This window comes from Rhinopithecus bieti, unplaced genomic scaffold, assembly GCF_001698545.2.
Source record: "Rhinopithecus bieti isolate Rb0 unplaced genomic scaffold, ASM169854v2 scaffold_20798, whole genome shotgun sequence".
NCBI classification, from domain to species: domain Eukaryota; kingdom Metazoa; phylum Chordata; class Mammalia; order Primates; family Cercopithecidae; genus Rhinopithecus; species Rhinopithecus bieti.
Window position 1 is genome coordinate 1,441,554 of NW_016810106.1, and position 26,011 is coordinate 1,467,564.

General features: G+C 47.0%; 1 protein-coding gene across 2 annotated transcripts in view; it reads left to right on the forward strand.

Annotated features, from left to right (window-relative positions):
• ST8SIA2 (ST8 alpha-N-acetyl-neuraminide alpha-2,8-sialyltransferase 2) overlaps positions 1-26,011 on the forward strand; it is a 72,827-nt gene that overhangs the window by 36,565 nt on the left and 10,251 nt on the right. Inside the window, exons 2-5 of one of the 2 annotated variants that reach the window (XM_017891373.1) lie at positions 815-877; positions 5,013-5,141; positions 9,085-9,342; positions 15,367-15,660. In XM_017891373.1, coding sequence (XP_017746862.1) covers positions 815-877; positions 5,013-5,141; positions 9,085-9,342; positions 15,367-15,660 — 744 coding nt within the window. The remainder of the gene's footprint in view (positions 1-814; positions 878-5,012; positions 5,142-9,084; positions 9,343-15,366; positions 15,661-26,011) is intronic. The other variant, XM_017891374.1, reaches the window with a different exon arrangement.

The window sequence follows — 26,011 nt, forward strand, 5'->3', positions numbered from 1 at the left end:
AAAAAAAAAAAAAAAAAAAAAAAAACATGCAGGGCAAAAAGTGGGGGGTTCTCAAGGCACATGTATTTATCCATTCCCCACGCCTAATGTGTCAGTGAAGTGGGATGAAACCATGTGGCCAGACAGAATGGGATTTGGCAGAACCAAATAGAGAGTAGGGCTGGAAAGGACCTTAGAGTGCTTTTACTTCAAAAGCCTATCCTACAGAGGAAGAAACAAGGGATCTCATGACACACATACACCTTTCTTACTTCCTGGCAGAGTGACACCACTTAATACTATTTCTTTTGCCACCAAAGAGCAAATTGCGATCACTTTTGAATGGAGGCACTGTTGAGTTAACCTTGCTGCCTCTGTTGAATTTCTGGAGTCTCAAAGTTGGAGAGAATGCAATGGACAACAGCTCACTACATGTGAGTGAAAGCCAGAGAAGACAGCCAGTGGGTGCTGAGTCATGCTAGAGCAGATGCTGAGTCATGTTGAATCTTGCTATCCTGTGGGATTCACCAGGGGAGACTAATCCCCAGGGAGTTTATTTGCTGTCTTAAATGCGGGTCTCAAATGAGAACCTGGGTACCAATTGGAAGAATATTCAAGTGGGGAGGGAGGCAGGGGAGGATCCAGGAGGTCTACACCCTATAAAATGTTTGGGCTGTGTCTGGGGCCAGGACTTTGCCCATTCTGGAGAGTCCAGAATGAGGTCTCTTCCTCCCTCTGTAGTTTTCCTGGTGGGCTGTGGGATCTCCTGGCAATTGAAGAGGGCTTTGCAAAGATGCACTGGGTTTATAAATAATGCATTTCCTTTGTCTTGCAGGAATTCGGGAGGCAGAGGTACAATCAGATCAGCTGTGAACAGCTTACATAGCAAATCTAATAGGTTTGTAAATTAGATTTTGTGTTCATTTGTTTTTGCTGTAAGGCAGCTATTAATCTGCTTCTCTTCTTTGCTGGATGGTGCCCTTCTTACTTAGCAAATAGATCTGTTTCGTTTCACTTTGGCTTTGCATTTCCCTAATCACTTTTGGGGGGAGCTGTCAATGGAAGATCACATGAAATGGCCCAAGGTCTAGAGGCTGCAGAGATGGAAAATGCAGATGGGTAAGAGTCACTTTCTGGAAAAGAGCCCACCCACTTTGCAATGCCTAGGACGCCAATGAGCTTACTCAAACTTGCATGTTTGCTAAGCAATGGAGACCCTGAAGGGAACCAGGATTTTCACTCAATTTCATTGTGGTAAATGGTTTGTCCAGGAGGTTAAGATGGAAAATAAAGCATTCAGAAACTTTGCTGAGACCTCTTAAAATATTTAGGGAGTCAACACAGTAATGTTAACCCCGATTGTTGAACGTATGCTCCAAATTCTGAGTGTTTCTACTTCATGTAATGGTGCAGAACAGTCATTGCCAGGGGACAGCTGGATGCAGGAGAGCACACAAAGCCAGGCTTGCCCCTGGCTATGGCTACACCATGCTTCTGAGTCCCCATTCTCCATCAATGACAAGTGCCCCATAGCTATGACCTGTAGTCTTACAAGCCTGAGCTTAAGGAGCAGTGGAAGGAAGTGCCGAGTTATATGATGTAAACAAAGGCTACTACTCAAAATCAGGGGCTCGTTTTGCTTTCTAAATATCCTATTTTGGTCATTGTGGAAATAAGAGGTCCATATGATGCAGAGGATAGTCTATTATTTGCCCTTCCGTATTTTTTTAGATCTCTTTTCTGTGTGAGACCTGTGAAGTACATCTGTCCCTGACTCTGCATGACTGACTCGAGAAACTGTTCCCTCGGTCCCTGACATCATTGCTTCTAGCTCTCTAATTACCTCTTAGCCACCTTGGAGCTATCAATGAAGCCTGTGTTATGCCAGGTGAAATGCAAATATGACAGAAAGAAAGAAGGCCATGTGCTCCTAAGTCCCTCTCTGTTCTATTAGGAAATGATAGCCCCGTTTTGGAGAAAAAAGATCCTGCCCCTGAAGCCCAAGTCCTCGTGGTAGCTTGAGGGGCCACAGTCTCATATTAATCAAGTATGAGAAGTGGAAAAAACAGTCCTGGGATCCAGGCAGCCCTGGCTTCACCCCCGGTGTCTGTTAGCCAGGGCCTTAGGCAAGCGATTTTACCCCTCTGAGCCTTGGCTCACCCATTTAATTAGAATAATACTGCAGTGTCTTTGTGGAGTGTTTCAGGATTAGAACCACCAAATATAAGGATCTATCTAGCCCAGCACCTGATATGTTAAAGGTAGTTATTTGATGCTTGTTACTACCACTGTGGATTTATCTGTGGCATCATAAGAAGATCACTGGGGGTGAAGTTCGGGAGTTGGGAGGTGAAGCAACTTAAGCCTGAGATGTACCTCTAGTGTCATTTTGGAAATGGAGAAGGGACTGGAAACAGGAGAACACATTCATTGAAGAGGAATACCTCAGCTCACCAATCCAGCATGTTTGTGCAGCACAGAGCGTGTAAAACCTGTGAACCGAGGTGGACCCTGGAGTTATTTAATCCATCCCCTTTATTTTACAGATAAGAAGGTTGGAAATCTGAAGTGACTTTTCCAAGTCCACCAAGGTAGACTGCAACTGAGCCAGGGTTAAAATCCCTTAAGACCATAATGGGCTATGCAGGATGCCATCCAAATTCACCCTGGAAGGTGGAGAGAGAAAGGGAATTTTACCATTATCCACACCAGCATTTATCTCTCTCCCTTTCCACCCTTTACCATCTTGTGTCCTGGAGAAGTCTGGAAACCTTTCCTGGAGGTTTCCGAGCAGGTCCCCTCTCCAAGTATCCACAATAGAATTCCTCTACAGCTCCTTCTTTCCTGAGAGCCTGGTGCCATCCCATGTGCCCCAGTCTCTGAGAAGCATCGCCCTAGACTGAACCCACTTTAAGCCATGAGATGCCAGGGCCCAATCACTGATTTCTGATGAGCACATCAGCTAGCCTCTTAGGACGATAACTCCTCATCACCAACGTTAAAGCATTTCTGTTGTGCATGCCTATGCACTTACCTACTGAGGTAGGCTTCAACGAAGCTTGGGCAAAGCCACTAATTCTTTGTCCCTGAGGTGAGTGCCCCTGCCTGTGGTCTGCATAGAAGTTGGTGGTACCAAAAGTATGCAGCAATGCCAGCTCCTGCTAGAACCTCATGAGGTGGCCGCCAGTGGGTCATGCCAGAAACATCGGTGCTCCTTTGAAAATTCCAGAACCTCACGAGATGGGTATCTGTCTCTTCTACACCCTGTTTCTATAAATGGGCAATCTGTGGCTCAGAGAGGTAAAATGATTGACCTACAGTCACACAGCCTATGAAATCTTTCCACTGTACCCTCTGCTTCTTGTATGAAAACAGTAAAAATTTCAAAGGGTTAGGTCTTGTGTACCCTCTCAGAAGCTCCCTTAAGCCTGCATGCTAGGAAGAGTTCCTCTGCCTTACTCAAAACTCATCAATTCTCTATCCTCTGCAAAGTTACAGATATTTGAGTTCGAGACAAGTGATATCAGCCAGGAGTCAGAAATACTGAGGAATGGAGGTGGGTGGGTGAAGGGAACATGTGAGACAACATGCACCCCTAAACGAATTCCTTCTCTACCTACAAAAGTCAAAGTAGGTCCAGGCATGGTGGCTCATGCCTGTAATCCCAGCACTTTGGGAGGCTGAGGCAGGCAAATCTCCTGAGGTCAGGAGTTCAAGACCAGCCTGGATAATAGGGTGAAACCCCATCTCTACTGAAATACAAAACTTAGCCGGGTGTGGTGGCATTCACCTGTAATCCCAGCTACTCAGGAGGCTGAGGCAGGAGAACTGCTTGAGCCTGGGTGGGGGAGGTTGCAGTGAGCTGAGATCATGCCACTGCACTCCAGCCTGGGTGACAGAGTGAGACTCTGTCTCCAAAAAAAAAAAAAAAAAAAAAAAAAAAAAAAAAGTAGAGCGTCGGGTTTAGAACTCACTAACAGGATTTCATCTTTTTTAACTTGGCTGTTTCAAGATAAATGAAGAGGACATAGATGTTTGGTTTGAACTCTTGAAAGCTTCAGAATTTGTCATCACAAATCCACTTATTCTAACTGGGAGAATCTGCTGTCAGCACAGACAAAAAGAACTTTGGATGTGACCCACATACATCTGTGTGCATCCGGCAGCAAGCCGGCTGACTCTTACACTGCCTTCAAAGATAGAATTGTAACCCAGTTTATAGAAACCTACTAGCATAGATTTCAAGCCTCTGAATTCAAGCCAGTCCTATAATACCTGGTGTTCCTGAGTCAGATGGAAAGGGGGTGTTTACCCAGAATCATGATCCACCCAGGGAATATGAAGCCAGCCAGTTCTTTCATTCACCCAAGGCTCCCCCAGGATCGATTTCAACCTAAATTCAACAATACTTATTTATCGGGTACCTGCTATGTGAGACCACTAGGGAATATAAAGTGAATGCTGGAGATCCCTTGCTTACAGTCTCCTATGAGGGACAGACACAGCACAGATGACTGTGTAACAAGGTCCATATTTCAAGGAGCATCTCAGAGTTACCCTCAAGAGAGTGATGGGGCCGCCAGGGAGGAGGGGGAAGCCACAGGCTACAATTACATTGTCCTGGTATGAGTTCTTGTTTTCTCTTTAAGTTTGGAAGCCCATGATTTGATACTTTGTGGTTCATATACCTGCTTCTTGTAGAGTTTCTTATCAATAGCTTGAATAAGAAATATTACTCTTCTGACAGTGACTGCGAGGTTTTACCAGGAAAAAAAAATCACTGGGGCGGGGAAGAAAATAGGTTTATCACCCTCCTTCCTGTCTCCAAGAATGTATGTAGGTTATACCTGAGGGACAGAGTTTGTGCATTACTGGAAGATAAATAGACTTCCTTCTCTTCTCAGGTAATAACTGCAATTTTGCTCTTCTGGAGAAGTTTACATTCAAGCCCGTGTAAAAACAAAACTATTAGACTTGTCATCGGCTTGCTAACACATCATGTCTACCCTCTTCCTTTTTTTTCCTCCTTCCAGAGCTGAAGTTGTAATAAACGGCTCCTCATCACCAGCTGTTGTTGACAGAAGTAATGAAAGCATCAAGCACAACATCCAGCCAGCCTCATCCAAATGGAGACATAACCAGACACTCTCTCTGAGGATCAGGTACTGGTAATTACCTTCAGGACAAGAAGTAGACTTGGTCTTCAGCACACACCGGCAAATTGCCGCTCTTCATCATCTAAAGAAGTCAGGATAGAAATAAAATGTTTACCTCCCGCTGAGGCAGGTTTCATCTGTAAGTGATCAATTGGAAATAAAAACCCCAGACAAGCCTAGCAGCCCAGCCTGTGGTGACTGGGGCCAGGCGGTGGCAGGAACACCCGCTGAGGTCCTGGACTCAGAAGCAGCAAACCTTGAGTCTCGGGTCAGCAGCAGAGGGATCCTGGGCAGTGGAGGCCACAGGTGGCTGCTTCTTCCCAGGCATAAAGAGTCCTTACTTATTGGGGCCTGCCTGGGATTCACATCCCCTTTCAGTGACAGTCCTCCAGTTTGTTCTTGGAGAGTTGCTCCCTCCCTCAGCCTTTGTGGCTTGCGTAGGCTGCTCCTCCCCCACAACATGAAAATGAAAACCTAGAGCCACAGGGGCATCCGGAGAACCCAGGAACTGACAGGACACCCAACCAGAAGGAAGAAGTCTGTTTAGCCAGAGAGCAGCTCTCGCCCTGATCTATGCAGAGTGATGTTTTCAGAGCACTGCAGGCGTCATGGGGCAGTGGCAATGGGGAACCGTAGAGAAGGATTACAACTTCAGCATTTTGCACACTTAGTTTAGATGTAGCCATGATTGACCCAGCAAATATTTGTAAGTATAGTCCAACTGTTCAGTTCCAGGCATCATGCTGGGGCCCCGGGGGTGCTCGCGTGAATCAGACATGCTAGGTGGGGACACGAATATAAGCAAAGACAAGACAATGTGGTATGACATACACATTAGGTGGTGCTGCATCTTACATATATATAGATGGAAATAAAGAGGCCATGCTGAGCAAAGAGTCATTCATTTTGTAAGAGGACTAAGAGGACTGGTCAGGAAAGGCTGGCCAGGAGCAGTGGGTTTTGAAGGATAATTAGAAGTTCACCAAGCTGCTTCCCACATGCACAGAGTCTGTGATCTGGTGCTTGTGAACAGTGCTGCAGGAGCAGGAAGCAGGGGGCAGGGAATAGGAGGGTGAGGTTGGGATGGTAGCCAGGACCAGATGGGGAAGGCCTTGATGACCATCCCAGGCCATACCATGGGGAGAGAGGGGAGCAGCCACCAGCAATGGCACCACACAGAGCAGGGAGTTGCCCCTGCCACAAGGCTCACTATCAGAATGGAAATGCCCCTGCACCCTAGTTCTTGAAGCTTAGTTTTGGGACCTGTGCAGGGCTGGGGAGTTGAAAGGCATGAGCTCTGGGGACCTGGCAGCTGAGAAATCATTGGAAGTAGCTGACTCCCTGCCACCCTGCAATCCTTACTCAGCGCCTCTTCAGAGGCCTCCTGGTGGCCCTCCACCCCCTCACAAAGCCCTAACAGCTGCCCCCTTTGATCAGGGGCACCGTGGAGTCAGCATCCCCAACTGCATTGGTTCCCTAGGGCTGCTATAACAAATTACCACAGACACGGTGGCCTAAAACAACCGAAATTTATTCTTGCACCGCTCTGGATGCCAGAATTCTGAGCACCCCCTTGCAGGCTCCAAGGGAGAACCCATCCTCTTGCCCTTTCCAGCCTCTGGTGGCCGCAGAACTCCAACCCCTGCCTCCATCTTCATGTGGCCCTCTCCTCTGTGCCTCTGTCTTCTTCTCTTCTGTCTTCTATAAGGACACCTGTCATTGAATTTAGAGCCCACCCGGGTAATCCAGGATAATCTCATCTCCAGATCCTTAAGTTAAGGATGCTCTTTTGAAATGTGGTCACATTCATAGGTTCCAGGGGTTAGGAGGTGGACATATATTTTAGGGGGGTCACCATTCTCCCCACTACACCACCGTGAATGAAATCCTCCTGCCAGTATGATCTACCCATGGTCCCCAATGTCCCTTTCTCCAACCATTGGGTAGAGAAATAGCTCCCCCACCCCTCGTGAAGATGAGACTGTCCTTCATAAAGACCCTGCAAACACAGTCCCCTCAGGAGCAACAGCGTACCTTCCCCCAGAAGGGAAAAGAATTTCCTCCAGCTTCAATTAATCACCAAGATTATTCATAATAAAAGATTCTGCAAGTGATTTGGAATGATGTTTAATAATTGATGGTAATTTCTCATAATTAGTTAGAAATTAATTCACTCACAGAGGTGTTTATTTATGGGCTTTCTAGGGGCTCTCTTTGTTTTTAAATACCTTGGGGTAAGTAATTGCAAAGGTTTCAGCAATTTCCCAACTCTATTAGTTTGTCAAGTCATATAATCCTTGGTAAAGCACAGTAAATAAAAACAATGCCTCTGTTTTCCATCAACAGATATGAATCATTCTGCAAGGGTGGTTTCCCCTACATGATAGCAAGAGACGCAGTCATTAGTAGAAAAAGATAATGGATGAGAAGCATCAAGCTTACCAAGCATTCTAGCTGCCCCCTGACTTCCCCAGAGGCGCTTGAACCTGGACACACATTAAAGTCACCTGGGGAGCTTTTGAGAGCAATGCTGACAACTGGGCCACTCTCAGAATCAAGATTTCTCACATGTAAGCCTGGAGATTTGAAGGATTTAAAGGTTCCCCAAGTGACTGAATGTGCAGCCTACTGGAATGTACCACAGGTTGTGAACATCTCAAATCCAGCAGGCTTTCAGGCCTCAGTGTTACTATCTGTGAGATGGGATAGCCATCCTGCAGCGTCTCACATTTGCAGAGGGCATGAAAATTCTGCACCTCCAGGACTCTGAAAACAAAGAACAGCATCTTTGTATCTGTTCTAGATAGGAATTTGCAACAGAATATGAAATTAATTTCAGCTTATCTAGGTACCCAATTTCTTTCTCTTTATGACTGGAATCATTTCTAAAAATCTCGGGTGATTTAAACAGTTCTTTAAGTAGAACCCCCAGCTAGGATTCTCAGGCTCCTTAGGGGAAGCTGTGTGTTTCAGGTGAAGCTTTTTTGGCAAGTCCAAGAGGACACCCATCCCTTTCCTGACCCCACTCGATCTTTTCTTTGTGCTTTGCTAGATGATTCGATTCGAGAATTTTCTCTAAATCAAAGCTACCCTAGAGTCTAGAGAGCTGTCCTTCGTTCTGAAACAACCTGGTCTCTGTGGGACCAGGAAGGGGTCCATATTTATAATCCCCCCCCCCATAAACACTAGATAGCAACTTGAGGGGGACAGCAAGCGGACATGCTCCAGCTTGCAGGATGGCAGGCCGTCCTCTCAGTGTCTCAGAGGCGGAAAATGTCCATACACGTCACAGTATCCATCCCCCCAGAAAGCTCCTTTGCCCAGAGAAAGCTTCCGTGGAAGAAAATGGGCCAGTAAGGAGTGAGAGGCACCTGTCATCTGGCTTTCTGCTCCTAGACTTTAGTATCCTTTTCTCAAAATCTAGGAAGTGTGGGAGTAACAGAGAAACTTAGATTTTGTACCTAACCGTTCACTTTCATCCCTGTCAGAGGGTGGCCCTAAATCCGCCTAAGAGAGTGAGAGTAATGTAAGGTCACCAAATGTCTGGGTGTGCCCCAGACTGAGGGGCTTTCAGGGACATGGGACTTTCAGTGCCTAGGCCAGGCAGTCCTGGGGAAACGGGTGATGGGCCACCCTTCCTTCCGGGGCCCGCTTGAGGAGCTCACCTCCAGTCCTAATGGAGTGATTTCCCAGAGCAGTTTTCACCTCACAAAGGAAGAGGGTGTAACCCTGGCAACCCCCATATTGGCCGCCACCATAGTTGCTTCTGGGCCACTTCTGGCCGTCCCTGCCTGGAACCCGTTCTCAAGGGCATCTGAACTCTCAGCATACTCTGTGTATTGGCTGGGTTGCAGCCACCCTGCCGGATGACCCCGGATAGGAAAAGCTGGGCTGGCAAAGGGCAGCTGGCACCATGGAGACTTTCCTCACACATGTTTGCTTTTCACAGGAAGCAAATTTTAAAGTTCTTGGATGCTGAAAAGGACATTTCTGTCCTAAAGGGAACCCTGAAGCCTGGAGACATTATTCATTACATCTTCGATCGAGACAGCACCATGAATGTGTCTCAAAACCTCTATGAGCTCCTCCCCCGGACTTCACCACTGAAGAACAAGCACTTTGGGACTTGTGCCATCGTGGGCAACTCGGGGGTCTTGCTGAACAGCGGCTGTGGGCAGGAGATTGATGCCCACAGCTTCGTCATCAGGTAACACGCCCCAGCAGGCACTCTGGGGCCAGAGCGGCGGGCAGGCTGTGTTTCAGTGGAGCATTGCCAGTTGTCCCAAGTGACTGAAACGAGGCCTTGACAGGGTTAGCCCCTACTCTCAACCATGACTGCTCATCAGAATCATTTGGGGAGCTTCGCCTCCAATGTCCAGAATGTACCTCAAACCAATTAAATCAATGGAGGAGAGGGGAGGAGAGGCGTGGCAGGGGTGCGGGCAACCCAGGGAGCACAGGTCATTCTGATTTACAGCCAAGGTTGAGAATCACTGATCCACAGCAGAGGTGGGCAGATGCTGGCCTGCAGCCTACTTTTGTAAATAAAGTTTGGTTGGAACACAGCGACGCCACCCATTTTCATATCATTTGTGGCTGTTGTCTCACTACAAAGAGTGTGGAGTCACTGGGCACGGTTAAGTCATTGGGTGGAATTGCAGAGTCACAACAGAGAGATCATATCACCTGCAAAGCAGAAAATGTTATTATCTGGCCCTTTACAGAAAAAGTTTGCTGATCCCCTGAGGTAGAGCCTGATACAAAAGGTTGGTAAGAAAATCTCCTGGGCTGGCTAGTTGTTGGTTCAACTTTGCAAAACTCTTGTAAGTGTCTTGGAAGGGGGTGCCCTACTAGTGACTTTATTACCCTGTTCTCAAAATCTGGGAAGTGCGGGAGTAACAGAGAAACTTGGATTTTGTACCTGACCGTTATTTTCTCGAAAATATCTGCTCTCATTTTCCAGTTGCCTGGGACATTTGTACACAAGGTTGCCCTTGGCCCTGACACCTGACCCCCAACCCACCACAGTCATGGAAACAAGGCTTTGCTGTCTCCCGATCAAAATTAGGGCATGCAGAGCCTCGAGTTTCATTGCAGCCGGCTCCCCAGCCTTGGCAGAACTGCATACGTTCTCATGTTTCTGTGGGGACCAACTCGAGGCAAAGACAGCCTTGTCCTGGGGCTTTGGGAAGCCACCTTATCGTAGAGTTCCCTAAACCTTGAGACAAGGGAAGAAACCGTGTCTTTACTCTTGCGTCCGCTGGGATTGAAATGCTACCGCAGCCTGGCAGCCAGAGTTTTGTCATCCTCTGCCAGGTCCGTCTGGCCCTGGCACATCCAACAGCTCAGTCCCTGTTTTTCAGAGCCCTTTAGTCTAAAGTCTAGTGGAGGGAGGGTGAGGGGAGGGAAAGGAAGAAGGAAGTGTGGCAGGTCTGTCTGATTGGAAGTCAGAGAAGGAGTGACGGTTGGGCGTTAAAGGTGAGGGTGTGGGGGCCAAGGCCTCCTCCCAGGGGGTCGGATCCCCTCCAGGAGTGCCCAGCAGTATCCGGTGGGGGCTTTCTGACCTAATGCCATACACTTAAGCCATGCCTCTTCCATTGTCACAAGTCATGAGTCCCCACAGTGAGCATCACACAGCCCATGAAGTCCTGACCCAGGAATTTTGGAGGCAGATTTTGGCCACAGTTTCCTTTTGGAACCCTTTCACATAGTCAGCAGTGCGCGGTTCAAAGCTGGGCCTTGGCTTTGCTACCCATTTGTCACATGACTTGGGGTGTATCTCTCTGCCTTTCTGGGCCTCAGTTTTATCATCTGTAAAACAGGCTGGGTGGACTGGCTGGCCTTGAGGTTCTTTCATTATGAATACGGTCTGTGCTCTAGCCTAGTGCTTCTCAGACTTTACCGTGCACAGGAGTCTCCTGGGCTTATTGACATGCAGAGTTTTGGGGTCTAGGGTGGGGCCGGCAACTCAGCATTTCTAACAAGCACCCCAGGGGACGCCACTGCTGGTGTGTGACTGCACGTGGAGAGGCGCAGCCGGGGTGTACTCTGCCTCACTCCTGGGAGTCATGTCCATACCCATCCACACATACTTGGAAAATATGGATCAAAAGTGCCAAGGAGCAAGCTACTTCAAAAAGTGCAGTTGTTCTTTGTCCCTTAGGCCTATGTTCATGGCTCTGAAACTCCCACGTGTCTCTGGGGTGGACCTGAGGGGTGTTTTAGGACAAGATTTTGCAGCCCCACTGTGTACAGACTAACGTTTGACATCAGGGATACGGTACCCAGTAGTGGCACTAGCTCCTCCACCCCCCTGGGACTGTTCCTCTGGGTTCTTCCAATCTAGGAGTTTGTTCCATGCCCTGCACTTGGAAATATGCTATAGGCCAAAGCCCCACACTAACAATAAAGAGAGCGTGAGTGTGATGTTGCAAGCATTAAATGAGATGGCATATGGGAATATGCCTGGGATGGTGTCTCCCACACAACAGGGACACTAAGTGTTAATTCCCTGGGGACTCTGTCTCCACTCCACCCACCTCACCCCCAAGTGGTGAGCTCCTCCAGACCAGAGTAGCTGTGTCCATCTCCAGGCCTCCTGTCCAAGGCTGTGCCAGGCCAGAGGAGGGCCTCCGTGTGGCTTTGCTAGAATGGCAGACACTGTGAAACTCCTGATAGAGGTTTGTGTCTCTGCCAGTCCAAGTCTTCAATCCATTCACCCTACCTCTTCTGTGGGAGAAACGCACAGACACACAAGACCTCACCCCCTCTCAGAAAACTCTATGTGGGGAAGACAAGCTTGTAAGTCCTGGTGGGACACATGGCACGCAAAATGCAACGATCTTGCAAAACCTAGTGCCTCCTAGGGAGTTCAAGGCAGGCTTCCGGCAGAAGCGGCATTGGAGTGTGAGTTGCCTTTGACCAGTGAAAGTGGTGAGGAGGAGGAAACAGCATGAAGAGAGGCATGGAAGCAAGAAGGCAGATGCATGGATCAGGCAGGGCACTGCTTAAGCAAGCATCAGCTGCACAAAGTGCTGCTGGGAATGGATGGGAGGCTGGTCCCAGGAGAGCCCCATGATCCTGCAATGCCAGGCTAAGGACACTGTGTCTATCTGGGATCCTGTGCGCAAAGTATAAGCTCCCAGCTGTTTGGGGATCAGAACTTCATTGGGCACACACATAAATGCATGCACACACACGCACGCACGCACTTCTTCCATAAGGAGAATCTGATGAACAAATGCCCTTCCATGGATAAACCACATTATCATCATTGTTATCCCTTACCATTTGTTGGCCACTTGGAATGTACCAGGTGCTATTCTATGCACTTCCTGTTTATTAACTTATTTAATTCTCACAACTACTGTGTATGGAGTGCTCTGTTTTTATCCTGGCTTTGCGGTGAGGAAATTGAGGCAGAGAGAGGCAAGTGCCACACAGCTAGTGAGGGCTGGAGCCAGGCTGTAGACCAGGTAGTTGGCTTCCAGAGCCTGCCCAAGTTGCCTCTCTCACCCTGCAGAGTACTCCTCAATGTGTACCTGTGGGTGTGGTGGTTTCTGGAAGGGAGTGACTCCTCTCCTGCCCGGAGCCAAGGCAATCCAGAAGTCACTTTGGGAGGCCTGGCCTACTGTTGGACAAAAGAGAGCCTAGATCAGATTGAACCCCTTCCTAACGCCTCCTTCTCGCCTAAATGAAGCAATTCACATCTGGTGGGGAAGGAAGACGTCTAGACAGTCCACTTAGGGCAGAGCTCCCCTACCCCAGCATCCTCACTGAGGCACAGTCATTGGAAAAGCTTGGACTTCACAGCCCCTCCCTGCCTCCCTCTTCTTGTGCCTCTGCAGGTAAGGTATGAAGCCCCTACTGTGAGCCGAGTCCTATACTGAATGAGGGCTGGGGCCTGCCTACAAGGAGCACACAGCCCCTGTTCCCATTGCCCACAACATCTTCCAGGAGGTGGCATCCCAGACTGGCCAACATTGTAGTTGAGAGTGTGTTTCCTGCTTCACCCTTCTGGGCCACCTTGTGAGCCGCCAGGGTTAGGTGACACATCCCCTTCATTCTCCTTGCCTCTGTCACAGCCCCTCCTGCCCCATGGTTGCTTCCAGTCCATCTGAACTGCATGGAGTCCACTTGGCCCTGCCTCGGGACCTGGAGCTTGGCCTAGAATCGGCCCCAGACCCTCAGGAAGGCCTTGGAAGCCTGGCTAAGCCAGGTTTCAAGGCAATAGGAGTAACTGAGACCTGGGCAGCCCCACACTGACTGATGTACTCCAGTGACACCTCAGTCTCTGAGGCCTGTGGCAAGGGCTTCTGAAGGGGAATTGACCCAAGGCAATCCTATCGCTTTGCAGTGTTTAGTCACAGTTAAAGATAGCAAGACCTAGGGGCAGGGATGAGAAGAGGGGATATTTTAGGGCGTTCAGTCTGAAATCACAAACAGGCTCTTTGAGTCAAATATACCTGAGCTTGACTCCTGGTGGTTCGCTTTCTAGCTCCAGGCCTTTGAGCAAGTTAATTCTCACACACTGAGCCTCCATTTCCTCACTTGTAACAGGAGGGTCATTAAAACTGGGTCACAATAAAATCAGTTGACCTATGTTAAAGGACCGGTCAGTGCCTGGCACACACCAGGGGCTCAAAAAATAGGAGTTTTCTTTCTGATTAACCCACTTTTCTCCCCAGTTGTTGAAAAGGAAAGTCCTTGCTTAAAGGGAGGGATAAATGGTGCGTTCCTGGATTTCTTCATTTGATGATGACTTGCGATCCCTTGTCTTCATGTCTCCAGCCTCTATTTTTATACTCTTAACTGGATTTCTCAGACTTCTTTTCACTGGTCAAAGGGCTTTTCCACCATTAAATCCTCTGTGCCAGACAGCAGCCAGACCTCCCCTGCAGTGCCCTCTGCTGCCATCCCAGTCCCAGGCACAGGCAGGAAACCCAGATATGCACACCCAGGCTGGGTCTCCCACAAGGAAGTCGTCAGGTTAAATAGCCTCTGCTATTTAACCCAGGCAGCCTGACTTGTCAACATGAGTTTGCAGTGGCCTCTTAGTTTGCCCTCCAGTACCCAACTCCATCCCCTCCAATCCATACCGCAACGTCATCTCATTGCTTTCTAATTGTGGCCAAAATTTCTAAACCGTCCCTGTCACTCTCCTGCTCCAGATCCCTCAGTGGCTCCCTATTGCCCTCAGAACCAAGTCCCTGGCACACACGTCTTTTGATACCTCACTCTGCTTGCCTCCCAAACCACATCTCCTCCACGCAATATACTCCAGTCAGACCAAATCACTTGCCTTTCCCTAAACACCCATGTTGTTTCCCACCTCTCTGCCCTTGGATACCTTTCTTGTGCCCACAGTGCTATAGCATGGTATTCCTAAACTGCTTGGCTATAACACTACCTGAAGAGGAAGGGCTTGTGAAAAATCGGTATCAATGCTTAGGCTCACCTGCTGAATCAGAATCTCCAGGTGAGGAACTGGGGAATCTGTATTTTTAATGAGTGCCTGGGGTGATTCTTCTGACTTGGCAAACTGAAGAAGCACTCTTTTCATGTACCTTGTCCACTAATAGACTTCTGCTTAGTGGTCACCACCTCAGGGAAGTCCATCTGACACTCCTCCTTCCCATAAAAATGATGACAACAGTTAGCATTTATCAAGCTCTTACTATATCCAGTAGTGTTCTAAGTACTGAGCATGTAGCAATTCTTTTAATCCTTGGGAGGGATGCTGTTGTGATCTCTATCATAGCTAAAGTAATGGAAGGTCTCAGGAAGCACAGAGAGGTTGAGCAAGTTTCCCAGAATCACACAGGTAGAAAGTGTCAAAGCGAGTTTAGAGCCTGGAAGTCTGCCTTCGGATCCCTCACTCTGTCAACTGATGGGCCAGGTCACTCTTGGCAACAGCATTATCATCTTGTGGACTGAGGACTGGCTTACTTGCTTCTTTCCTCCTCTCCTAGATCCTGAACTCTAGAAGACAGGCATTTACATCCACAGGGTCTAGCAAAGTTCTAGGTACATGGTATGAACTCAGTAAACATTTGTGGCAGAAAAAGGAGGAGAAAGGATGACGGGAGGGGCCTGTGAGTGTGGAGAGATGCCCTGGGTCTTTGTTTGGGGATGAGAAAGAAGCAAGGAGAGGCAAAGGATGGGATCAAGTTAAATAGAAGAAGGGGTCTCAGCTTTCCCAAAAGGATCATGTTGCCTTTTTCTCCTGCAGGTGCAACCTGGCCCCAGTCCAGGAGTACGCCCGGGATGTGGGGCTCAAGACAGACCTGGTAACCATGAACCCCTCGGTCATCCAGCGGGCCTTTGAGGACTTGGTCAATGCCACGTGGCGGGAGAAGCTGCTGCAGCGGCTGCACAGCCTCAATGGCAGCATCCTGTGGATCCCTGCCTTCATGGCCAGGGGCGGCAAGGAGCGTGTTGAGTGGGTCAACGAGCTTATCCTGAAGCACCGTGTCAACGTGCGCACTGCATACCCCTCGCTGCGCCTGCTGCACGCTGTTCGCGGGTAAGTGGCCTCCCTACAGGCCAGTAGGACTGTCACTAAGTGTGGGAGATTCTTGGTAGGCAGTATCCTTTTCCCAGGTGCATTTCCACCCCAGCTCCACCACTCACTTGCTGGATGGCCTCAGCAAGTCACCTGGCCTTTCTGAGCCTCCACTCCTTGAGAGATGAGGGGGTTTGGCAAGTGGGTTTCATCTGGCATGCCAATTTTGACCAATGGGTAGTGCTTGCCTAGAGAGCTGAGTTGAGAATGATCCTGGGGGTGGGGCTGTCTCGAGGCTCAGTGGGAACAGATGCCATGAACATGGGAAGAGAGATGGTGGCTGGCAAGTCACATACCATCCCAGGTGTGTGATTTTCAAGAAAATCAGGATCAGACGCACTTGACTTCAAGTAATTCACCTTAATCTCTTTAAACTTTAGTTGCCTCTTCAGTGAAATGTGAATGGGAATGGTAATATTGGAAGATGTGAAGACTAAATGAGATAATGGATGTGAAATGCCTAGTATATTTCGGTAGAAACACTTAATGTTATCATCAATCATCGCCATCTTTATGTCTCAGTGCAATATGCTCTAACTCTGCAGAGCACATCTTGTTGATTGGGCTGAGATCTTCAAAGGAGCGTCTCCTAGGGTGTTTTTGTCCACACGCTCTTCTCTATAAGATGGAAGGGAACTTTACCTAGGCAATATGAAAGAGATAGGGAGAGTTAAAGCAATGGAATCCACTCTCTTTAAGAAGAGTTTTGATGTAACTAATTAGCTAAGGATTCTCCTGGTTAGGCCTGGATCTCTAATTCCAGGAAAGAGATTCCAAGAATTAAGGAAAACAAATAGGAAATGTTGAGGAGGGTCTGAACTATTCCTATCAAGAAGTCCATGTCAACCTGGATGGCATTCTTAAACAGCCCCAGCCAAACAAGTAGTAGTTCCCAATCTCTTCCTTGTTTCCTCCCATTCATGTGACCTGGCATAGATCTCCCTGGCACTTGGATCAGTAAATTGGCTAGGAATTTACTAGTGCCCATTAGAGCAACCACAAGAAAAATAGTTTAATATTAATCATTCATTCACTCTCTTCCAGTTTTCTGTTGCAGTAAAAATCATCTCATGACTTAATAGCTTGAAAAAACAACAGCAACATTCATTTTATATTGTTTACAATTTCTATTGGCTAAGAATCTGAGAAGGGCTCACCCAGATGGTTCTTAGGTCAGGTGCAGTCAGATTGGCTAGAAGTAAAACAGTGGGGGGCTGAAGCAGCTGGGGTTAATCATGCGTCTCTCTCCCTCTCTTTATGTTGTATTAGGGTTTCTCTAAATGATCTCTCTCTGTGGGCTAGATAGGGCTTCCTCATAGCATGGTAGCCTTAGAGTGGTAAGACGTGTACATGGTGGCCCAGGCTCTAGCACAAGTGGCCCAGAGACCAAGGCAGAAGCTGCATCACATTTTAAGACCACATAGTGTCACTTCTATTATCATCTACTAGCCATCTAGTCATTAAATTAGCTTAGAATCAAGGGAAGTAGACATAGACCCTGCCTCTCAATGGGAAAGTGCCCATTTGTAGATGCGTTTTAAAACCTACACATATTCATTCCACCTATATTTATTGAGTGTTTACTATGTGCCAGGCTCTGTTCTAGACACTAAGATACGGTAGTGAATAAAATAAAGTCCCAGATCTCATTAACAATTATGTTTTCTTATAGGGAAAGATAAATTACAGGTAAACAAATAAATAAGATATTTTTCAATAGTGCTATCAGGAGAGTCTTCTCTGGAAAGAAGTTGGTTTGAGCTAAGTCTCAATGAACGAAACAGCACCAGCCATGTGCAGATCTGGGGTAGGAACCCTCCAGGTGGAGGGAACCTTAAGTGCAAAGGCCTTGAGGTGGGAGGGTGTGCTCAAGGTTCAACCAAGAGACAAATGTGGCTGAAACAAAGTGAGCAAGGAGAAAGGGGGAGGAGATGATATTAGTGAGAGAGGTAGGAACTAGAATGCACATATGTTTGTGGGCCATGGTAAAGAGTTTGGATTTGATTCTAAGTTTGAGGGGCAGTGAAGGAGGTGAGGGAGAAGATCTGAGTTGTGTCTTTAAAAGATCCCTCCAGCAAGAATGAAAGCTGGAATATTTGTTGGGAAGCTGTTGCAATAGCTCTGGCAAGAAATGATGATGGCTTAGACTAGGATTATGGCGTGGGATATCTAAGAGTTGGTCAGATTTGCTATAAAATTTGGAGGTAAAGGCAGCAGGATTTACTGGTGGATTCTGTTTAAGGACCATAATGGGGGAGAGAAAGAGAAAAATCCAGGATGACTCTTAGAGTTAGAGTTTGAGCAAACAAGCCCAAGCAAACAAGCTTAATGTGGCAGTGCCATATTCTGTGATAGAAGAGCTTAGAAAAGCCCACACATGTTTGGGGGCATTGCAGAAGGAAGTTCTTTCTTGAGCATATGAAGTATGAGATGCCTGTTACAAATATATACCCTACCACACTCCTGACCTCCCAGCTTGGGGTCAGGCCCTATACCCAGTTGCCCATCCAACCACATGGCAGATCAGCAGGGACATGAAAGAGCCCAGTGTACAGACTCCCCACTGACTGAGGGGCATCAGTATGCTCTTCATTGGGGCCTTAGCATAAATCAGTGTGACCTTGGGAAGCCTTCTGAGCCACCCACAAAGGATTCTTGTCCTCATGAAGGTGAGTGTGGTCACCCAAGCCTGTGACCAACACTGGTATCATTAAGATGGATATCAACAGGGAAAATTCATTGCCCCCAAGAAAGCCCTAGAGAGACATTCAATAAGGAGCAGCCACATGTGTGTCTGATGGAGCCAGAATGATACCTATATGGACACAGGGCTCAATGGGGCTACATAATTTATCTTGGAGGTTGGCCTGTCAGGACCATCTTTTCACTTCATCCCTGTCAGAGTAGGTCTGCAGTGGCAACCCTCCTCTCGTGGACTGTTTAAATATTAAATATTGTTTCTTCCTAGAAGGAGGAAACTCTTGAGATGGTTCCGAAGTCCTTGGGGATAAGAGGAGAAACACTGCCTTTTGTTAAGGAGAGAAAAAGTCCCTTGAATGGGGAATGGGCAACCACCTGGAAGAAACTGATACAGCCAGAGCTATTTCCAGCTATAATTGACTCACTTTCATCTGTCAAAATAGCATTAAGCACCAGTAATAAACCCTTTAAACAAACAGGCTGTTCATCCTGAGACTGCAGCATCTTCAGTTGCAGGAGCCCCCGGGAGGAAATACTGCAGGATGGGTGAAGTTAGCCTCTGCTTTTAGTAGGGGGAAAAGAAGGGGAGAAGGGGTTTAGAATGGATTTCTGCCAATGATCCTCTCTCTCCGTGGGGCCATTGGACCTTGCAGGGTGCTGGGTCTAATAGGACACCAATGAAAAGGTAGGAAGCATGTGTTGTTAGCCCTTGCCTTGGAGGGACCTTACCTGGTGTTCACTGCAAGTGGAAGAATGGGCTGGGGAGGGATGCAGTACAAAGTCACACAAGAAAAGACCAAGGGATTGTAGAGAGGAAGATTGAGGAGGAATCTGGCCAAGAGGCACTGTGCCCTAGCATCAAAACCATTGGCTTTGGCAGTAGCGACACCTCCAAAAGGTCCAGACCCCAGCTCCGTGACTGGCTTGGTTGTATCACCTGCCTTCCCCCTTCCCCCAGAGCCCCATCAATCAATCGTGGCTATTGTGATTGTGGCAGCTGCCACCTGCCACTTGGAGAGCTACAATGTGGGAAAGACATAAGACTTGTCCCATGGACTCAAGAGTTCCAGGGGCTGGAGCCACAAGGAGGAAAGTGCAATAGGCTGAATTTAAGACAGGACTCTGTAGTAGTCAGAACAGTGGACTAAGTCAAACCAGCCACTCATGAGTTCTTCACCTTGAAGTCCCAATAATGGACTGCAGTTTGCAAAATAATCTTTTTTCCTATGTTAAGATATGTTGCCCAATAAACCCCCCGTTTATAGGGTATGTGGGGGAGGTGTGAATAAACTTTTATTGTGATAAAATATACATAACATAAAATTTACCATTTTAATGATTTTTTTTTCTTTTTCAACTTTTATTTTAGATTCAGGGGGTACCTCTGCAAGTTTGTTACCTGGGTATATTGCATGATGCTGAGGTTTGTGATACAAATGATCCCACCACCCAGGTACTAAGCTTAGTACCCAACAGTTTTTCAACCCTTTCCCCATTCCCTTCTTCTCCAGTGTCTATTGTTGCCATCTTTATGTCCATGAATACCCAATGTTTAGCTCCCACTTATAAGTGAGAACATGTGGCATCTGGTTTTCTATTCCTGTGTGAATTCATTTAGGATTACGGCCTCTAGTTATTAGATCGTCGGGGAGGGTTTCTTGTGAATGGGAATTGTTAATATGGTGTGTATGTACCACATTTTTTTTATCCAATCCACTATTGCTGAGCACCTAGGTTGATTCCATGTCCTTGCTATTATGAATAGTGCTGCTATGAACATGCCAGTACACGTGTCTTTTGGTAGCATGATTTGTTTTCTTTTGGATACTTATCCAGTAATGGGATTGCTGGGTGGAATGGTAGTTCTACTTTCTTTGCAAAATCTCCAAACTGCTTTTGACAGTGGCTGAACTAACTTACAGTCCCACCAACAATGTATAAGCATGCTCTCTCTCCACATCCTCACCAACATCTGTTGTTTTTTGACGTTTTAATAGTAGCCATTCTGACTGGTATAAGATGGTATCTCATTGTGGTTTTGATTCGCATTTCTCTGATGATTCACGATGAGCAGCATTTTTTCAGGTATTTCTTGGCCACTTATTTGTCTTCTTTTGAGAATTGGCTGTTCATGTCTTTTGCTGATTTTTTAATGGGCTTGTTTTATGCTTGTTGAGTTGTTTAAGTTCCCTATAGATTCTGGATATTAGACCTTTGTCAGATGCATAGTTGGTGAATATTTTCTCCTATTCTGTAGGTTGTCTGCATTTAAAGCATTGTTAATTGTACATTTCACTTAGAAGAAATTCGGTCTTAGAAGAAAACTTACAAGAAATTTTTCATCACCTTGTGTTTGGCAATGGTCTTTTAAGTATGACACCAAAAGTACAGGCAATGAAAGAAAAAAATAGATAAATTGGACTACCTAGAAATGTAAAACATTTGTGTATCAAATGACAGTGTATCAACACAGCTCATATAATTAGAGAAAAGTTTTACAAATACTATACCTGATAAGGGATTAACATCCAGGATATGTGAAGAACTCTTACAATTCAACAACAGAAAATCCAAATAACTCAATTTGAAAATGGGCAAAAGACTTGGAATAGATATTTCTCCAAAGAAAATATTCAAATGGCCAATAAGTACAGGACAAGATGCTCCACTGATCATAAGGGAAATACAAATTAAGTACATGAATGTATTAGTACATTCTCACACTGCTGTAAAGAAATACCTGAGACTGGGTAATTTATAAAGAAAAGAGGTTTAATTGGCTCACAGTTCTGTAGGCTCTCCAGGAATCATAGTGGCTTTGGCTTCTGGGGAGATCTTAGGAAGCTTCCAGTTCTGACAGAAGGCAAAGGGAGAGTGAGGCGTCTCACATGGCAGGAGCAAGAGAGAGAGGGAGGTGCTGTACACTTTTAAACAACTGGATCTTAAGAGAACTCACTCATTTTCATGAGGACAGCATCCACTGGATGGTGCTAACCCATTCCCAAGAAACTGTCCCTGATGATCTAATCACCTCCCACTGGTCCCACCTCCAACATTAGGAGTTACAAAATTCGACATGAGATTTGGTGGGAACACAGATCCAAACCGTATCAATGAGATATCACTTCATACCCTCTAGCATGACTATTAGTAAACACACATACACACACACAGAAAATAACAAGTGTTCGTGAGGATGTGGAGAAATAGGAACCCTTCTGCTTTGCTGGTGGGAATTTCAAATGAGAATTCACTTTTAGGGCAGTAACCAGGGGTCAGTATAGTCATTTCACATCTAGACATAAGTCAGCTACCTTGACAAAGCATTTCATGGGCAACTTGGACTTGACGGACAGTTTAGGGAATCGAAGGGGACAGATATTAACTTGTTACCTTCATTTTGTTACCTTCATTTTGCAAAAGAGGAACTTAAGCTCGGACAAGTTAGGTCATTTGTATGAGGCCATCCAGCATTTAAGTGGCACAACCAAGAACTGAACTGCACTGTCTCACTCTAATGTGGTGCACCAGGTGCAGCAGAAATTTGCACTCATTTAGTACTGGGCTAGAGACAGGGATGGCAATGAGCTGAGTGGGCCAGGAGCTGCCACACTGGAGAAGGAGTGTTAGAAGGTAGCAGCGCATGAAGGCTACACATGCACACTGCAGTTGTTCAGAGCCTGGGGCAGTGCCTTATCAGGGAGAATAAGCTGAAAGGTCAGAGCTCCTCAGCATCCTATCAAACACCAGCCAGCACCTGGGCATGACACAGTCGTGCTGAAACCCCAGCTGAGGCTCCCCATGCCACTTGCCCTTGAATGTGCCTTTGGTTTCGCTCTTCTTAATTTGTTTGGCTGCCCGTTCACAACAAAGGCATTTTTTTTTTTCAGAAGAAAAGCAGGCATCCTTGGGTGGTGACTCAGAAAGGCTCAGAAATGCAGTCACACCTGCATGCCGTTCTCAATGGCTTGCGACAGGACATGTGGGAAAACAGCTGAGGGGTACATATTACCATAGTAAATGCTTACATGCTGCATGCCATACTAAGCATTATCTCATGTCACTAGAGGACTACTGCCATTATGCCTGTTTTAAAGATAGGAAAACTGAGCCTCAAGGAGTAACTTGCACAAGGTCCCACGGCTGGTTAGGGACAGATCCAGGTCTCCTCCCTGCTCCTGATCCTCCTGATCACCATCCATTTGCCCCTATTACACATAACTAGGAAATAGTGATGGCACCCTAGAGAATCATGTCAGGAAGGCCAAAGTCAGGATGGGTTTGAGTTTATGCAAATATTAAGAAAAACAGAAAAGTCTTTTTATATTTCAAGTAAGAACCAAAGGGTTAGGAGCAGATGGCATCGGGGCTATGAAGGGCAAACGTATAATGAACTCCTCAACTCCTATATCTGTTTTTTCAGCAAAGATGAGTCTTTTACTTGGATAGGAGAACAGGGCCTTTGGGTTCTTTACTGACAGTCCCACTTTCCTGCTCTAAAGCAGTGGTTCTTAACATTCATGGTCCCCAGACCAGCAGCATCAGCATCACTGGGAACTTGTTAGAGATGCAAATTCTCAGGCCCACCCCAGACCTGGTGAATCAGAAACTCTAGGAGTGGGGCCCAACAATGTGTGTTTCAACTGTGCTCCAAGTAATCTGGATGCACAGCATAAGTTTGAGAACCACTGCTATCCACAGAGTCAAAACCAATGAACCTCCCAGGGGCAAACTTGCAGTCAGACCACTGAGCAAGCTGGCCATGATCTTCTCCAAATCATGCAGAATTAGAGAAGGGAATCAGGCAATCTCCGTCCCAATTTTCTAAACATGAGGAAAGGATGGACAACGGTGAGCTTAATGTCAACACCAAGCCAGAGTTTCAAATAGGTTATCAGTCTTATGGCTGATGAATGCTTAAAGATGGAGACGTAAAACTGGAAGATACTTGGGCACACTGTTCTGATGTTCCTTTGTGAGGCAGGCAGCGGACAGGTAGACCAGGGATCAGTATAGTCATTTCACATCTGGACATAAGTCAGCTACCTTGACAAAGCATTTCATGGGCAACTTGAACTTGACGGACAGTTTAGGGAATTGAATGGGACAAATGTTAACTTCTCGGAACAACCTGATAAAATAGATATTATTTTCCTCTCGTTTCTATTCATAAGGAAACTAAGGGTCAGAAAGGCAAAGTAAATTGCCCAATTGGAATTTATAGAACATCAACATATGAGTTTGGGGGAAAGGGGAAATTCAACCCATAACAGCTGGGTTAGATGGCCTCCCTTCCCACGCTGAGACTCTCTCATTCAACACATCTGAGTCTCTGCCCCACAGTGTACTTATGAAATTTCTGCCTATCTGAGGCAGTGAGCAGGAAAAGGGGAGCATGTTTCCGAAACCAAAACAGAAGGCCTGCCCTTCTGTAAACTGCAGATGAGAGGAAGGAAGCTGGAATTTAAATCCACATATATAGACGTCAGTGATCTCTACTATCTCCACTGTGACTTCCTTGTATCCTTGACAGATAGTTTAACCACTATCTGCTGACCATTGACACCCAAAGGATGCTAATTAATTAGATTAATGTGGACCACAGAGAGACCTCTCTGAACCAGCCACTGGGCTTGGTCTCTGTCCCCATTTTTACCAGTAACTTAAATGACAGCATCAGTGGTCTGCTTAGCACATTCACTGGTGATGTGACTTTTGGGGGATTCTCCATATTTAAGGTCTCAGAATTAGAACCAAATCAACCGAAGAGGAAAAAATTTGACATGGACAAATGCAAGATTCTGTACTTAGGTTCAAAACATGTGTACAAGTACAGAGAGATGAACAGCACCAACCATCGGTGGTGTGTGGTTGCTCAAAAGGATAACATGGTCTTGAGTCACAACAATGAATGCATAGCATCTCTAGGAGTCAGGGAGGTTGGTGATGGCCTTGCTTTTCTCTGCCTGGCCAGATCCCACTTAGAGAATCACATTTTTCTTTAGGTGCGAGGCCAGAGAGGGGCCACAGTAGCAGAGAAATTTGGAAGCTGAGAGGTTTTGAGAGAGAAGGCTCCAAGGAACAAGAGTTTCATTTACTCGGCAAATACTCATTAGGCACCAGTAGGCTCCAGGCCTGTGCTGGGGGAATAAAAACGTCAATAAAACAAGGCTCCTGCCCTCCAGTGGCTCATAGATTTGGTCTGTGAGGCTCCAGGTATAGAACTAGGGTTGGGGGAGGAAGCCAGATTCCATCCAGACTTTGGGAAGAATATTCCAACAAATAAGATCATCTGAAATGGGCTTGGCTGCCTCTTAGGAGGTGGTGAATTCAGTATCTTTGGAGATGTTCAGGCAGCAGCGAACCTCCCATTACTGGGATGGTGGAGAGGAAATCCCTGTCATACAGAGTTGGCAGATTAGCTCACTAATCAGGGATACCATAACAACGTCTCACAGACTGGGTGGCTTAACCAACAGAATGTATTATCTCGTAGTTCTGGAGGCTGGAAGTTCAAAACTCAGTTGTCAGCATGGTTGGTCCCATCTGAGGGCTGTGAGGGAAGGATCTGCACCAGGCCTCTCACCTTGGCTTATAGATGGCCATCTTCTTGTTCCCATGGCCTTCTACCTGTATGCCTGTTTCCAAATCCCCCCTCTTTGCAAGGACATCCGTTATATTGGATTAAGGCCCACCAATGACCTAATTTTAACTTGATTACCTCTGTGAATACCCTCCCTCCAAATACAGTCACATTCCAAGGTACTGGGGGTTAAAACATCAACTTGTGAGTTTGGGGGAAAGGAGAAATTCAACCCATAACAGCTAGGTTAGATGGCCTCCCTTCCCACGCTGAGACTCTCTCATTCAACACATGAGTCTCTGCCCCCACAGTGTACTCACAAAATTTCTGCCCATCTGAGGCAGTGAGCAGGGAGAGGGGGGAATGTTTCTGAAACCCAAGCAGAATGCCTATCCTTCCGCTCTCACCAGCAGCTGGCAGGGTCCAGCCTCTGGTGCCAACAAGGCGGGCTTCAGGGGCCCCAACCTGAGCAGCTCACCCAGGGGCCCCTGGCTCTGCTGGCCTGTGGGGTGGCACGGAGCCCTGGCTGGCTGTTGGCTAGGAAGGTGAGCAATGGAGTGGAAGGACACCATGGCAATTGAGTATGGCCTCAGGCAGCTGGTGGTGAATGGCTCTAATTTAATTACAACATAGAAGGAGGCTGCAACCCACAGAGAAGGTGGCCCCTCAGGCAGGAAATCAGCCCACTGGCCCTGGTGCAGACAAGGCCTGTGAATTGGTGCTTAATTAGGCACCAGGAGCCTAATTAAGGCTTTAGGATGGCACTGATTGAGCTTGCCTCTGGCCACGGCCAGAGGGGCCAGGTCAGCAAAATAAGCCCTGCTGCAAAGACTTGAGGACCCAAGGTGAGAGAAGAGTAAGCAAAGTGCAAAAAGATAGGGAGAGACCAGCAAAGGTTGCTGGTGGCTCCTCCCAGACAGGACCCTGGCAATCCAGAGAGTGTGTCCCTAGGGCTGGTCCCTTCCCCATGCTGGTCCCAGTCTCCTCCGGTTGACAGAGGGTGAGGTGAACTAGATTCACCTTTCTGGA